The sequence below is a fragment of the Drosophila yakuba genome, chromosome 2R (assembly GCF_016746365.2).
Source record: "Drosophila yakuba strain Tai18E2 chromosome 2R, Prin_Dyak_Tai18E2_2.1, whole genome shotgun sequence".
In the NCBI taxonomy this organism is placed as follows: Eukaryota; Metazoa; Arthropoda; class Insecta; order Diptera; family Drosophilidae; genus Drosophila; species Drosophila yakuba.
The window spans coordinates 6,787,825-6,799,445 of NC_052528.2; the positions used below are offsets into that span (position 1 = coordinate 6,787,825).

Here is an 11,621-nt window from a genome sequence, read left to right on the forward strand (position 1 = left end):
ATATATTCTGAGTGGAATACGAAGTTAATTTATTTTCGGCTTCTACAACTAAAATAGCCAGTTCAAAGGACACAAGCAAAAAAACTGTGAGAAACTATTTGTTGAAGTGCAGCAAAGATTTTGGTCGATTTTTGCGTTATAAATGCAAAGATTTAAAGTCAGTTTGCAATCACTTTCAGTTGTTCGAATTGACATTATAACGAACAGATAAGTCAACAGTTAAGTTTTCAAAACAAGGAGAAAGCTGACAAATGATACTAATTTGAGAACCAAAACATATCGAAATTGAATTTTTTGTGGATTGATGCCGGTATTAACCCACACCTTTCAGATTCAAAGCTTATAACATTATGTAAGATAGGATCGGAGCTATAGACTTTTCATGCACTAATACTGACCATCCATGCAATCATCGAGATCATCGTGAATTTGTTATACAATTTTTTTTAACTTATAAAGTAAGAACAGTCTACAGATACATAGGGTTTTTCAGAACAGACTAGCATTCGAATTTCAGTTTAGTTAAGCTACTTGTTAGTTAGAAGAGGTTGGTTGGTTGCTTGTTGTTGGTACTAGGAACTACTCACATCATGAACAAAATGTCGGTACTCAGGACGAGATGAGATATTTGTTATTTTTCGTATTGGTGTAGCAAGACCGTGAATGCGTCTCGCGTCTTCGTTCTGGGTGATTTTTGATTTAGGTTTTGGTTTTTATATCGATTTGGTTAGTTCATAAATTGATTTTGGATTTTAAAGATGAATCGAGTTGAGGAAAGGAATAGATTTTAGGTGTGGCTTACAGTAGAACAAAATTAGCAACAGTTTCTCAATTTTTGCTTTAAAGTGCAAGCCAATATTAAAAAATTGTTGCTCAAAAGTTATTTAAAGTAAATTTATAGATAGACTTATGTTTAAAGAGCGAAGCATGCACTGTAATAGACTCGAATCGCATAATATTTCGAATTGGGTAAATTGCCGCCTTGATTAAAACATGGTGATATGGAATTCAGTGAAAAACAGAGTCAAAATTGACCCCAAAGCAGCAAAGCTAAACGCGCTTCGTGTAGATAATTCACTGAGTAAATCGGCCTAACATTATTAAATACGTAACCGAGGTGTTTGAGTATTTCATGTATAAGCTTTACCAGTTCTGTGGTGCTCTGCGGGCGCTTTGGAAGTGTTTTGTTGCCGTCGGGAGCGTGGATTTCTAGATCGCTGCGATATGTGGGTAATGTGTGACTTCCATTATCGTTTTGCGCTCCAATGCTAGTTTTAAATAAATACTGTTAGCCAAAATATTGTGGGTATAACTTGTAATTAGGCACCTGAGATCCGATGAGAATCGCTTCTTTCCAGACAGCACTACGGATCCACTATTTACACTGTTTCGCTGCTTCATAGATCCCCGCTGAGACATTACATTGGATATATCTTCTTCGGCGGAGAAGAACATCTCTGAGGGGTTCTCCGATGTCAAAGATATAGTGCGCTGCACCTCTCGTGGGAGGTGATCACCTAGTCCTTGGACATGAAGCGCAATATCGGCAATTTCAAATTCCAGCGGATGTGAATGAGGAGCCGAGTGCGACATTTCATCCGGTATCTGCAAAGAACAATATATTAAAATTAATATAACAACATTTTCATTGTGCCGTACCTCTGTTTCATCATCGAGGACATCCCCTGTCAGTCTGGAGTCGGAAATGCTAGTCTTAGGTGGTGAAACCCGCAGCCTGTTTGAATCCGAGCCACGTCGATGGCTACTTCCCGCGTCGCCGGCAGACGCTTCGTGCTGCAGCTGCAGCTTCTTGGAGGGACTATCCAGCAGGCGGGCGTAGGGTACCTCCACGGAAGTTTGTCTAGTACACGGATACCGCTTGGTCCTCCTTTCCAACGTATTCGGTGATCCAATGCTCTCTCGAGACTTGTTTCGGCAGTTGGGCTCAGGTTTCTCAACTCCAGTTGTTCCACTCGCCCCGATCTTAAACTTGGTGCCATCGGGTAAAGAGCAGAGATCCGTCTTCTTCAGACTTCCATTCCGCAGATCTCCAGCTGGTCTGTACAGGCGGCCCTTGCCATTAAAATCGGCTGTGTCGTACAGGGAAACACAATGAAGACTGTAGGGCGGGGTGTGGAAGACAAGTTGACCCTGGTGCAGAATGCTTTCGCCGAAACCAAAGTCCTTATTGTTGTTGATGATGCTAAGATTGTACGTGTATTTATTAGATTTAGACACTCCGTTTAAAAATTTCATTTTACTCACAAGTATCGCGCAATATTGTAGTTATCATGGGCATCCTGTGCCGTTGGCTTGAAGAATTTTTGTCCATTTCGATTGCTTCCAAAAAAGGCACATCCACCGATACAGCCACAACGTGAGATCTCACTGCCAGAGGACAATGCACTTCCATTATTGGACCACAGGAACCACAGTCGCTTAAATTTGGCATCGTGCTCACGCAGAAAGCTGTAAGGTAAACACCAAATTAGAATCAATAGGCTACGACATAAATGATAATCTTACTTGTGCTGCACGAGATGCAGTTCGTGATCCGGAATGGGTAGAGCCGAAGCTCCCTCCAACAAAATAGGACCCAGCGAAGTGCAGCCCACCTCCACCCAATTTTCGGATATCTCTGTTTCTGGTGTACGCTTGGTATGTGGTTCCGAAAAACTTCCCCTAAGCTTCCGAGTTGCCTCCTCGCGAGAATCTCGCCGTGAGAAGGAGTTCGAGCTTCGCTTACCGGCCTTTCCATGCGAAGCGTAATGGGATCCCCCTACATCCTGGGACTTTAGAGAATCCTGATCGGCTCGTCTTAACTTGCCTGAACGATTACTGCCCGTAGTGTTGGTGTTGAATGTCGAGTTCGTCGTGTGGAGCATGAACAAACGCAATAGAATGGAGGGCAGCAACCCAGAGATCCCCGACTTTACCCGCTGGCCGTGAAGATTACAATTGGCCAAACGAATAGGAGAGATCCAGGCATGCAACGCCGTGCCACTTTCTATCAGATATACATCCACTGCATCCACCGAAACGCGAGTCATTTTATATTTTATATCCTCGGAGGAGGGACACTTGTATTTCTTCTCTTCCTTCGTTTGAGGGCATAAATTGCTGGGCACTCCGTGATGGCAGTTTCTTACTGTCTTAGGTGACTTTAAACAGTTCTCCGGATCAATGGCCAAGAGTATAAGTGTCTCCAGACCTGTAACGACGTTTACTAGCTGTGGAAGGGTAAGCTTTCCGGTAAGTTTGCCCAACTGCACTTCCACGAGCCAGGAGTATTCCAAAGTGTCCTCGTCCAGAGCACAGCCCTCATTGCTGAACATGGCATGACCTCTGACCTGGACTGCGGAGAGCATTAGGTGACCCTGGTTAATATGCTGCTCCCTCTGTGACCGTTGCAGGCAATCCGAGGTCAGTAAATACGACGGACTAACTAGTACTTGCAGAGTGGTTTCATGATACTTCTTATTCATCTCGAAGCCGAATCTTTCAATTAGGACCACTGGACATGGCGGATCATCTTCATTGCAATTCTTCATTACGTGCGCTTGAATGTCATGCACAATAACAGAGACCATCACCTCCAGGGGACGATATAGACGAGGATCGAAGGGTTTGCGCTTTTCCTCGGGCGGTTGAGTCTCTGAAATGGATTTATTGGCCAGCTCTTTTTCTTTGGCTAGAAGTTGATCTTTGGGATTTACTTGGGCAGCTCCGGGCTCCTTCATATTTACATTGGATTGCTCCATGTCCGTGAAATTCTGATCCTCTCCGAAAATATTTTCCTTCAGGCTGATAAAGTTTCGCAGCACATTCCCATAAGCCATAAGCACGGAACTACCAATCTCCAGTTCCACAGTAACATGGTCCGCGGCCAGCGTTCCGGGATCAAACTTACTATACTGTTCTGGTGGCTGCTGCCAGCTACTAACTGGTGATTTTCTAACTTTCGGTATCCGCATAGGACTCAGTAAGATCTCCTCCTTTTCTGGCGTAGTTATATCCGCTTGAGGATCTGGTCCTAATGGTGGAACAGGATGATAGACGTACTGAATTGACAGTGCCAGAATAGGCACTGCCCAGCAGTCAATCCAACCGGCAGAGCGCTGACAAATCTTGCGCCACTTCTTGGAGTACAACTCTGGGCGCCGGATGAGTTTGCCCTCCCTGGTCAGCAGTCTTGCGTTCTCATCTATGGCTAAAACAATAGGACGCACCGAGGAGACTTCCGGTACGTATAAGCTCAAATCCAAACCCTCTCCGTGGATCCAAAACTTTAGAGTAACCGTCTTGGGCAGAAAATCGTCAAAGGGCAGGGCGAAACTCATCTCAAAGACGTCTCCACAGAAAGCCAAATGATTGTTCTCCTGGTTGGCACTACTGCAATCGATCCAATTGTACTCGTTGCAAAGCATAAGAATTTCGAACTCATGCAGCCGGATGCTAAAGTTACAGGTATACGGGACAAAACTGAGTATATCCGGCCTGGCCTTATTAGCCCAATCCTCGATGAGATCCTGAAAGAAGCACTTGTGTTTGTACACTATGAAAGCACTCGTCTTGCAGCCGGAAAGAGAAATGCTCCAATCCTGTGGTGCGTTCCACTTGGTCGGGTAGTGTATGCGCACCTTGTACTCTAAGGACTCAAACTCTGCCAAGCTGCGATACTGCAGTGATGTGGTGGCCTCCACGTGGAAAAGCTGTCCCTGGATCTTCGACGTGTAACCATCGGGTTGCGTGACCCAGGGAATTGTTACCTCTACATATGAAGCAGGTCCCACGGTAATGTGCATTGCGTTCGTCTCTTTTTCTTTGGAAAAGAGTATGTCAATAGTAGCCTCATTAAGCACGCATAATGTCACATCAAAGGATTGATAACTGCGAAGTTCTCCTGGCTGGGGTGTGGGAGTAACTTCCGCCTGCTTCCAATCTGAAGGGTAAAAATACTTGTACAGATGATCTCTTTGACGGTCTGCCCAAGGTCCATAGCTGAAATCAGTGCCTCTGAGACACCTTGCATTTATGCCCCAGACCGGAGGCGAAGGCTCTACAACATCACCATTGGGCAGGACAATCTGTACAGGATGTTCCGGCACAACTCCTGGCTCGTCCATGTAGAAATACAGATCCATTTGATTGGACATCATCACTACAAAGCCCTCGCCCATATATCGTGGTGGTTCATCAATCAAACCCGTATACTTGGGACTCGGACAGAAGAGCACTTTCGCATTTTCGACTTTGGCCTTCACAAAGTGCATAAAGTGATCCAATCTACAGACAGCTGGCTTGGTACTGTAGGTGCAATGGGCCTCCTCTACGGAAATCGATAGTGTAGTTGGCGTTAATCGGTTTCCAAACACAAAGCGACCGGAGCAGACGTCAATTTTAATTACTGGTATTAAGTCCCGCCAGGTGGTGGCCTGCATAGCCTCCGAGTTCTTTACATTCTGAATCCTTTGGCTCTGTCTTGCGTTTTCCAGGTTCATGTGGTGCTCCTTGAGCTTGTTTCGTTCCTCATTGCTGGCCGCATCTGTCGGTATAAGCAGCGATGGTTCTAGACCAAAGGTCTTCTCCAGCGTGTCGTACAAATCCGATCTGTTGTATATATGCAGCTCGTAGCCATTTAACTGGACCGAAAGTCGCGTGTCCGAATGAGAAAGATCTATAAAAATAATGGTTTTAAAAGGGCGTCCAGTTACTTTGTAATGCCAACTTACCTTCTGAGACATCCTTGGGCACATAGGAGCGCCACCAGCGAAATATGAAGTATCCGTCCTGCGCCCGCACTGTGTAGTCATACGTAATATAGACGAAGTCTCGGAACATTATCTTCCCTGCGAGCGGATTTAGGGCAACAGAACCGATTTTGAAGTATGCGCCCTTGATGAACCAACGGTTGGCGATCTTCGTTATCAGCATCCCAATCACTCGAGAATTGTAGAAGGTAATATAAGTCACCCAGGTGATTGTGGTTAGCAGCGAGGCGAGCAACCATATCTAAAATGATTTCAGATCGATATTAAGCCTCAAAAAAGAAACAAATACATATTCACGTGCATATCCATTAATGTAATTAATAAATTGTAGCGCATGTTGTTGGTTGCCATTAAGAAATCAATAAATACAACTTAATTGCCATTGTGGGTTTAAAAATGTATTTTTCAAAGTTATAAACAAATTTTATATAAATCCTGTACAATTTTGGGCTTTTCTTATCATTTCCATCTTTGTAGAAAAATAACATTATGTACTATATTCAAATTTACTTCATAGGTGCGACTAATTTCCATGAGCCTAATCAAAATAAGAAGGTCCAAGAATTACGTAAAATTTTTTAAAATACCCTCTTGAGTATGAAGGGGATACGGCTTCGCAACTGGACTTTAATGTGTACACAATCAGAGACATTGAAAAGAGCAGCTGTGCAGTGATTTCGTGATCTTCTAAGAACACCAAGCCTCGAGGACCTTGCAGGGTGTGTCTGTGAAAATGAATCCGGTTAATTTGTCACTCTGCTCCTCAATGATTGTGCAGCCATTGGCAAAGGATAAGTTTAAGCCACGCCCAAGGAGCTGGGCCTCCAAGCACTGCTTCCGGCTGGAGTGAGCGGCGCGGAAATGGGCGCGTCCAGTCAGGGGATTGATAAAGTCCGCCCAATAACCATTGTTCATGATCTCACGCGAATTGTGGCTGGCGAAGATTACAAAAGAGCGTAGGGCTACGTCAGCATCTGTGTCTTTGAATCTCAGTCCAATCATGCTGAAGTTCATCGAGCTGCCAAAACGGGCATACGGATGGTGGAACAGGCGACGCATGTAGGTCGCCAGCAACTTGGGGCAAGCCACCACACACATTTCGGAAGGTGCGACCAAAGACCCGAGAATGGTATCGTTCCCCTTGACCAAAGTCTGTTCATCGGCCGGATAGTCGGCGGTGGCATACGGCTGATCCACTGAAGAGATAAGACCCTGATACGCCGGACCCACACAGTGCGGCATGTAGAACAGATCAGTATGGCGGCTGTGAAGGATGGGATACTGAGGATCCATCGCTCCCTGCTCATCCTCCGGCTCGATGTCGTCGAGGTCGTCGAAGAAGGCCAACTCGGGAAAGCTGCTACTCCCACTGGATCGCCGTACGTGGCTCATAATCTGACCATGCCGCGTTGCGAGTAATTGAATCAGCGTTCGCAAAGCCTGCATATCTTGACCACGGATGGACTAGGACTTGGAAGATTGTCGCAGTTGCAAGGTTTGTCAAGGTTTCGGATTCTCTTAGGTGACTGCAGACCATGAAAATTATTGCACGCTGCCTTTGGGAATAATGAAAATTTTGATGATATATTTGATGACTGCGTTGAAAACGAGAAAAATGCGACTTTTTAAACTCTACCTGACAGCTTTTCTGTGTGCACGTTCGATTCCGGAAATTTGTATTTAATGCTTAAGTGGTATACTCCCAAAAAAGTCTTATATATTGAGTGACAAATGGCCTCAATGAAACGGCTACAATAGAAGAAAGTCTGAAGGGTAGGTGTTTTTAAAAGAATCTAAACACGACGGAGTAATTTTGATTTATAAACCTATGCTTACTCATGCTAATTCTTGCTCCTCGAACGAATATAATCATTCTATAAACGAGCATTTCTAGAGTTCTATACAATACTTTTTAAAAGATATAAAAGCTAACTATCTTCGGATTAAATTGTACAAAATAGCGTACTACACATAAACAAACATATTCAGAGTAATATTATTGATAATTTGTGTCACTTAGGCGAAGTAAAGTAATTATTACCAACAAAGAAATATGTTTACGTATGGACGATTTGGGCATCACTTTTTTTTCACTGGCTTAATCACTAAATAAAAACCTAATTTGCACCATTTATCAACAATTAACCTATAGGGCTTACTATTCTTTTAAATGTTTACTTAGTGGGATATAAACCATAATGCAAAGTGGATTTTAATTTTAGTGTTGACCTAATAAATGCGTTTGATCCTAATAAAATGGGTTAAAATACTTTGTTTAAATATAAAGTTGGAACCGAAATATAGACGATTATAAAAGGAAGCTTTTTATACCCGTTACTCGTAGAGTAAAAGGGTATACTAGATTCGTTGAAAAGTATGTAACAGGCAGAAGGAAGGGTTTCCGACCATATAAAGTATATATATTCTTGATCAGGACCAATAGCCGAGTCGATATGACCATGTCCGTCTGTCCGTCTGTCTGTCCGTCCGTATGAACGCTGTGATCTCAGGAACTACAAAAGCTACAAAGTTGAGATTAAGCATACAGACTCCAGAGGCATAGACGCAGCGCAAGTTTGTCGATTCATGTTGCCACGCCCACTCTAACGCCCACAAACCGCCCAAAACTGCCACGCCGTGTGTGAAAAATGTTTTGATATTTTTTCATTTTTGTATTGGTCTTTTAAATTTCTATCGATTTGCCAAAAAACTTTTTGCCACGCCCACTCTAACGCCCACAAACCGCCCAAAGCTGCTACGCCCACACTTTTGAAAAATGTTTTGAAATTTTTTCATTTTTGTATTGGTCTTGTAAATTTCTATCGATTTGCCAAAAAACTTTTTGGCACGCCCACTCTAACGCCCACAAACCGCCAAAAACTGTGTTTAAGACTCTCCTTCTCCCTTCCACTAACTGAGTAACGGGTATCAGATAGTCGGGGAACTCGACTATAGCGTTCTCTCTTGTTTATTCTATATTTTGCGCTCTAGATCAACCCAGAAACCAATAGTCTAATCTTCGGCGGGGCGGCGGAGTATGTGTGTGTCAATGACCAAATCCCGCTGATTGATAAGCTTTCCGCTGGTCCCTTTGACCATTCAACCAATAAACGTGGAGATAAAGCCAGTTGTCGGTTGATTCACTGGCATACCATACGAGTCGTATTAATCAAATTATATGCACATTATATACACCCTTATGCTGGGTATTAAGTATCGCATTCTGAAGCGTATTCTTACCATGCGCGCATCCAGATTCATGTCGTTCAAGGAGACATTGTGGGTGCTGTTCCAGGTGCCCACTTCTGGGAACCCCATGGGTAGGCTGTCATCGCTGGTGTCTTCCACTTCCAACGCCTCCATCGCTGTTGCACTGTGTGTGTTTGTGTGTGTGTGGGTGGAGCGGGGAGAAGCGGGCGGTGTGGGTTGGATTCGCCTGCTGCTTTTGTTGATGTTGCTGTTGTTACTGCTGCTACTCAGGTTTTGCACTCGCGATTAGCGATTGCTCATCGCCGCGCTCATTATCACCGATCGCAGGCTGTATATATCATTCGATTATGGATTGCACACATTGGGCTCTTTAATTTTAAATTAAATTTACTATTCTACACACACTTAACTGAACGCAGACACACACGCACACAGGTTCGATTTTTCCCACTTTGTTTCGGAGGTCGCGGGTGTCTGAATTTTCGATTCGTTTTTTCACGGTTTCTCATCGAGGCAGCGCACTGCCTTTTATCACAGCAAGAGTTGCAACTACTCGTTCGCGTTAAAAGCTTGATTAGCTCATTAATCGCTGGCTATAAAGCGCGAAAAAAATAAAAATAATTTCGCCTCGGACGAAAACACTCCCATCGTTTCTTCTTCTTCGCGAACAGCTGATCGATCAGGGATGCACAATACGCTGTTATTAACTGGCTGGCAACACCGGGTGTCGTGCGATTGTTCCGGATCACGACAGAGATGCGCACGTTTCTGATAATGATGGCGGGTAATGCTGTCTTTTAAACATATGTAATTAACATATTCCGAAACATAAGAAAAAGAAAATCTGAATGCACATTTACTTTGATTTGGTTTAAGTTTATGTGATCTTGAAAAGTACAGTAAAGGTTTGCAAGTTTTAATTAAATATTTTTTTGATAATATTGAAAAAAAAAATTAATGAAAATATGCAACACTGATTACACTGACAGAATAATTGTCATTATGATAAAATTTTTTTTAATCTTCCTATAAAAATAATTTGTCAACCGATAAATTACGGTGGAAAGATATAAATCTCACGAGTCACGACATAGACTGGACAGTTTAAGTTATTTCCGAAAGCCCTCGAACTGCCATCACTAACGGGGAACTGGCGGCTACGCGTTAGTCCCTTTCAAACAGCGAAGTGTGATTCACTTCGGTCCAAATAAAATAAATTCAAAGCAGAGAAAAGCTCTTGCGATTCAGTTGTTAACTTGCATTTAACAAACAAACCAATTCCGCTGACCACTGGTGATGTCACAGCTGCGCTCGAAAGTCATTACCCTCTACAAGCACGTAAGTTTCGCACAGTTTCCCGGCGGCACGTGCACCCCCACCCACCCAAAAAACCAAAAAAAAGTTCAATCAAGACCATCCCCGATTGACATTGCGTAAACACTTGCAGTTGCAGTATTTGGGCCGCGAATATCCCGGCCTGAACGGGCCGCAGAAGTTCAGGAAGCAGATCCACGATGCCTTCATGAACCACAAGGATGAGCAGGACCCCAAGAAGATCGTCGCCCTGCTGGCCCAAGGACGCTACCTGGCCAAGGAGGTGGAGGCCCTGTACTCCCTGAAGAAGTACCGAAGTGTTAAGCAGCGCTACAGCTACAATGACTAAGCGGGCGGCTCGGAAAACGGAAGGCTGGAGGCGTGGCAGCGATGCGGAAATCGTAGCGAAAATTCAAGGACTGATACTGTGGATCGGAGGGAGAAAAATCGTGAGAACATGATACGTTTCGCCTTGCTTGTCGCACACAAAGACCCAAAAAATATACATACAGATATGCATATTGTTCGGCCAAAAGAAACGCAAACCCAAACACACAACAATAATTTCGAATGTCTTGTCAATGTCCAACTCAAAGTTTGTTATTGAGGCACCAAAAAAAAGCGAAAAACGGACGTAGCGAATAAACGAAGCAGTCATTGAATAACCTAATTGACTTTTATGATTTCAAAACAAATGTGTCTTGCTATAAAAAAAAAACTCGGACACTTGGATGCTTGGAATGCTATCACTTCTGTTTTATGACCATCCTGGAAATAGTATAGCAATAATTAGCCATATTCCCATTTCAGGTGTACGTTCTTTGGTTCCATCTCCACTTTCCCCTCTAAGCGCTGACCTTGGAGTGATTCCGCCGGAAGGGGGCCTGGCTAGGGTATGTTTATCTGGGTCTATTTCGGATGTGTCGCTGTGATAAAAGTATCTATCAGATATTCGGTTCGCCTGCCAACATACCCGAATGCGTTGGGCGCCGTCTCGCCGTCGCGTATTAACAATACTGCGTATTTAAATTCATCTGACCGCTGATCGCAGGTCGCCCCAGTGGCTATATACGTATAAATGTACGTGGAGCACACGCTGACCATTTAACCGTCCATGTTTTCGTGATAAACAACTGCCGACGTTTTCGAGTTGATTGAGCTTTTCGTTTCGCGCTGACGAAAACATGAAAGCTCCTTTGCAATGCAACTAAAAATCTAATTTTATTCTATTCACTACTCAATGTTATCAGCGAGCTTTTTACTGATAGAGAGCAAGAATGCCAGTGCGTAAAGAGCACGCTCATTGTAAATAGAATTTTACATGAT

General features: G+C 43.7%; 3 protein-coding genes across 12 annotated transcripts in view; 1 reads left to right on the top strand and 2 right to left on the bottom strand.

The window, feature by feature from the left end:
* Positions 1–9,370, bottom strand: part of LOC6529490 (transmembrane protein KIAA1109 homolog) — a 28,788-nt gene extending 19,418 nt beyond the window's left edge. For 5 of the 9 annotated variants that reach the window (XM_039372745.2, XM_039372748.2, XM_039372746.1 and 2 more), the window contains exons 1-8: positions 9,012–9,370; positions 5,733–6,012; positions 2,527–5,677; positions 2,266–2,469; positions 1,660–2,203; positions 1,328–1,605; positions 1,148–1,268; positions 588–683 (exon numbers count right to left, since the gene is read on the bottom strand). In XM_039372745.2, the coding sequence (XP_039228679.1) occupies positions 588–683; positions 1,148–1,268; positions 1,328–1,605; positions 1,660–2,203; positions 2,266–2,469; positions 2,527–5,677; positions 5,733–6,012; positions 9,012–9,134 (4,797 nt within the window). In that variant the 5' untranslated portion in view covers positions 9,135–9,370. The remainder of the gene's footprint in view (positions 1–587; positions 684–1,147; positions 1,269–1,327; positions 1,606–1,659; positions 2,204–2,265; positions 2,470–2,526; positions 5,678–5,732; positions 6,013–9,011) is intronic. The other 4 variants (XM_002090456.4, XM_015196658.3, XM_015196659.3 and 1 more) reach the window with 1 other exon arrangement.
* LOC26534788 lies at positions 6,183–7,586 on the bottom strand. 2 transcript variants are annotated; one of them, XM_015197358.3, is made up of 2 exons: positions 7,408–7,586; positions 6,183–7,323 (listed from the first exon to the last, which is right to left on the bottom strand). In XM_015197358.3, the coding sequence occupies exon 2, from the start codon at positions 7,215–7,217 to the stop codon at positions 6,459–6,461; it is 759 nt and encodes a 252-aa protein (XP_015052844.1). In that variant the 5' UTR covers positions 7,218–7,323; positions 7,408–7,586; the 3' UTR covers positions 6,183–6,458. The 2 variants fall into 2 exon arrangements, with proteins under 2 accessions (XP_015052844.1, XP_015052843.1); XM_015197357.3 differs by having other exon boundaries at positions 6,183–7,327.
* A 772-nt stretch (positions 9,371–10,142) lies between the features above and the next one.
* LOC6529494 (electron transfer flavoprotein regulatory factor 1) lies at positions 10,143–10,965 on the top strand. Its single transcript, XM_002090460.3, has 2 exons — positions 10,143–10,319; positions 10,429–10,965. Exons 1-2 carry the CDS (start codon positions 10,278–10,280, stop codon positions 10,642–10,644), a joined length of 258 nt encoding a protein of 85 aa, XP_002090496.1. The 5' UTR covers positions 10,143–10,277; the 3' UTR covers positions 10,645–10,965.
* The last annotated feature ends 656 nt before the right edge of the window (positions 10,966–11,621 follow it).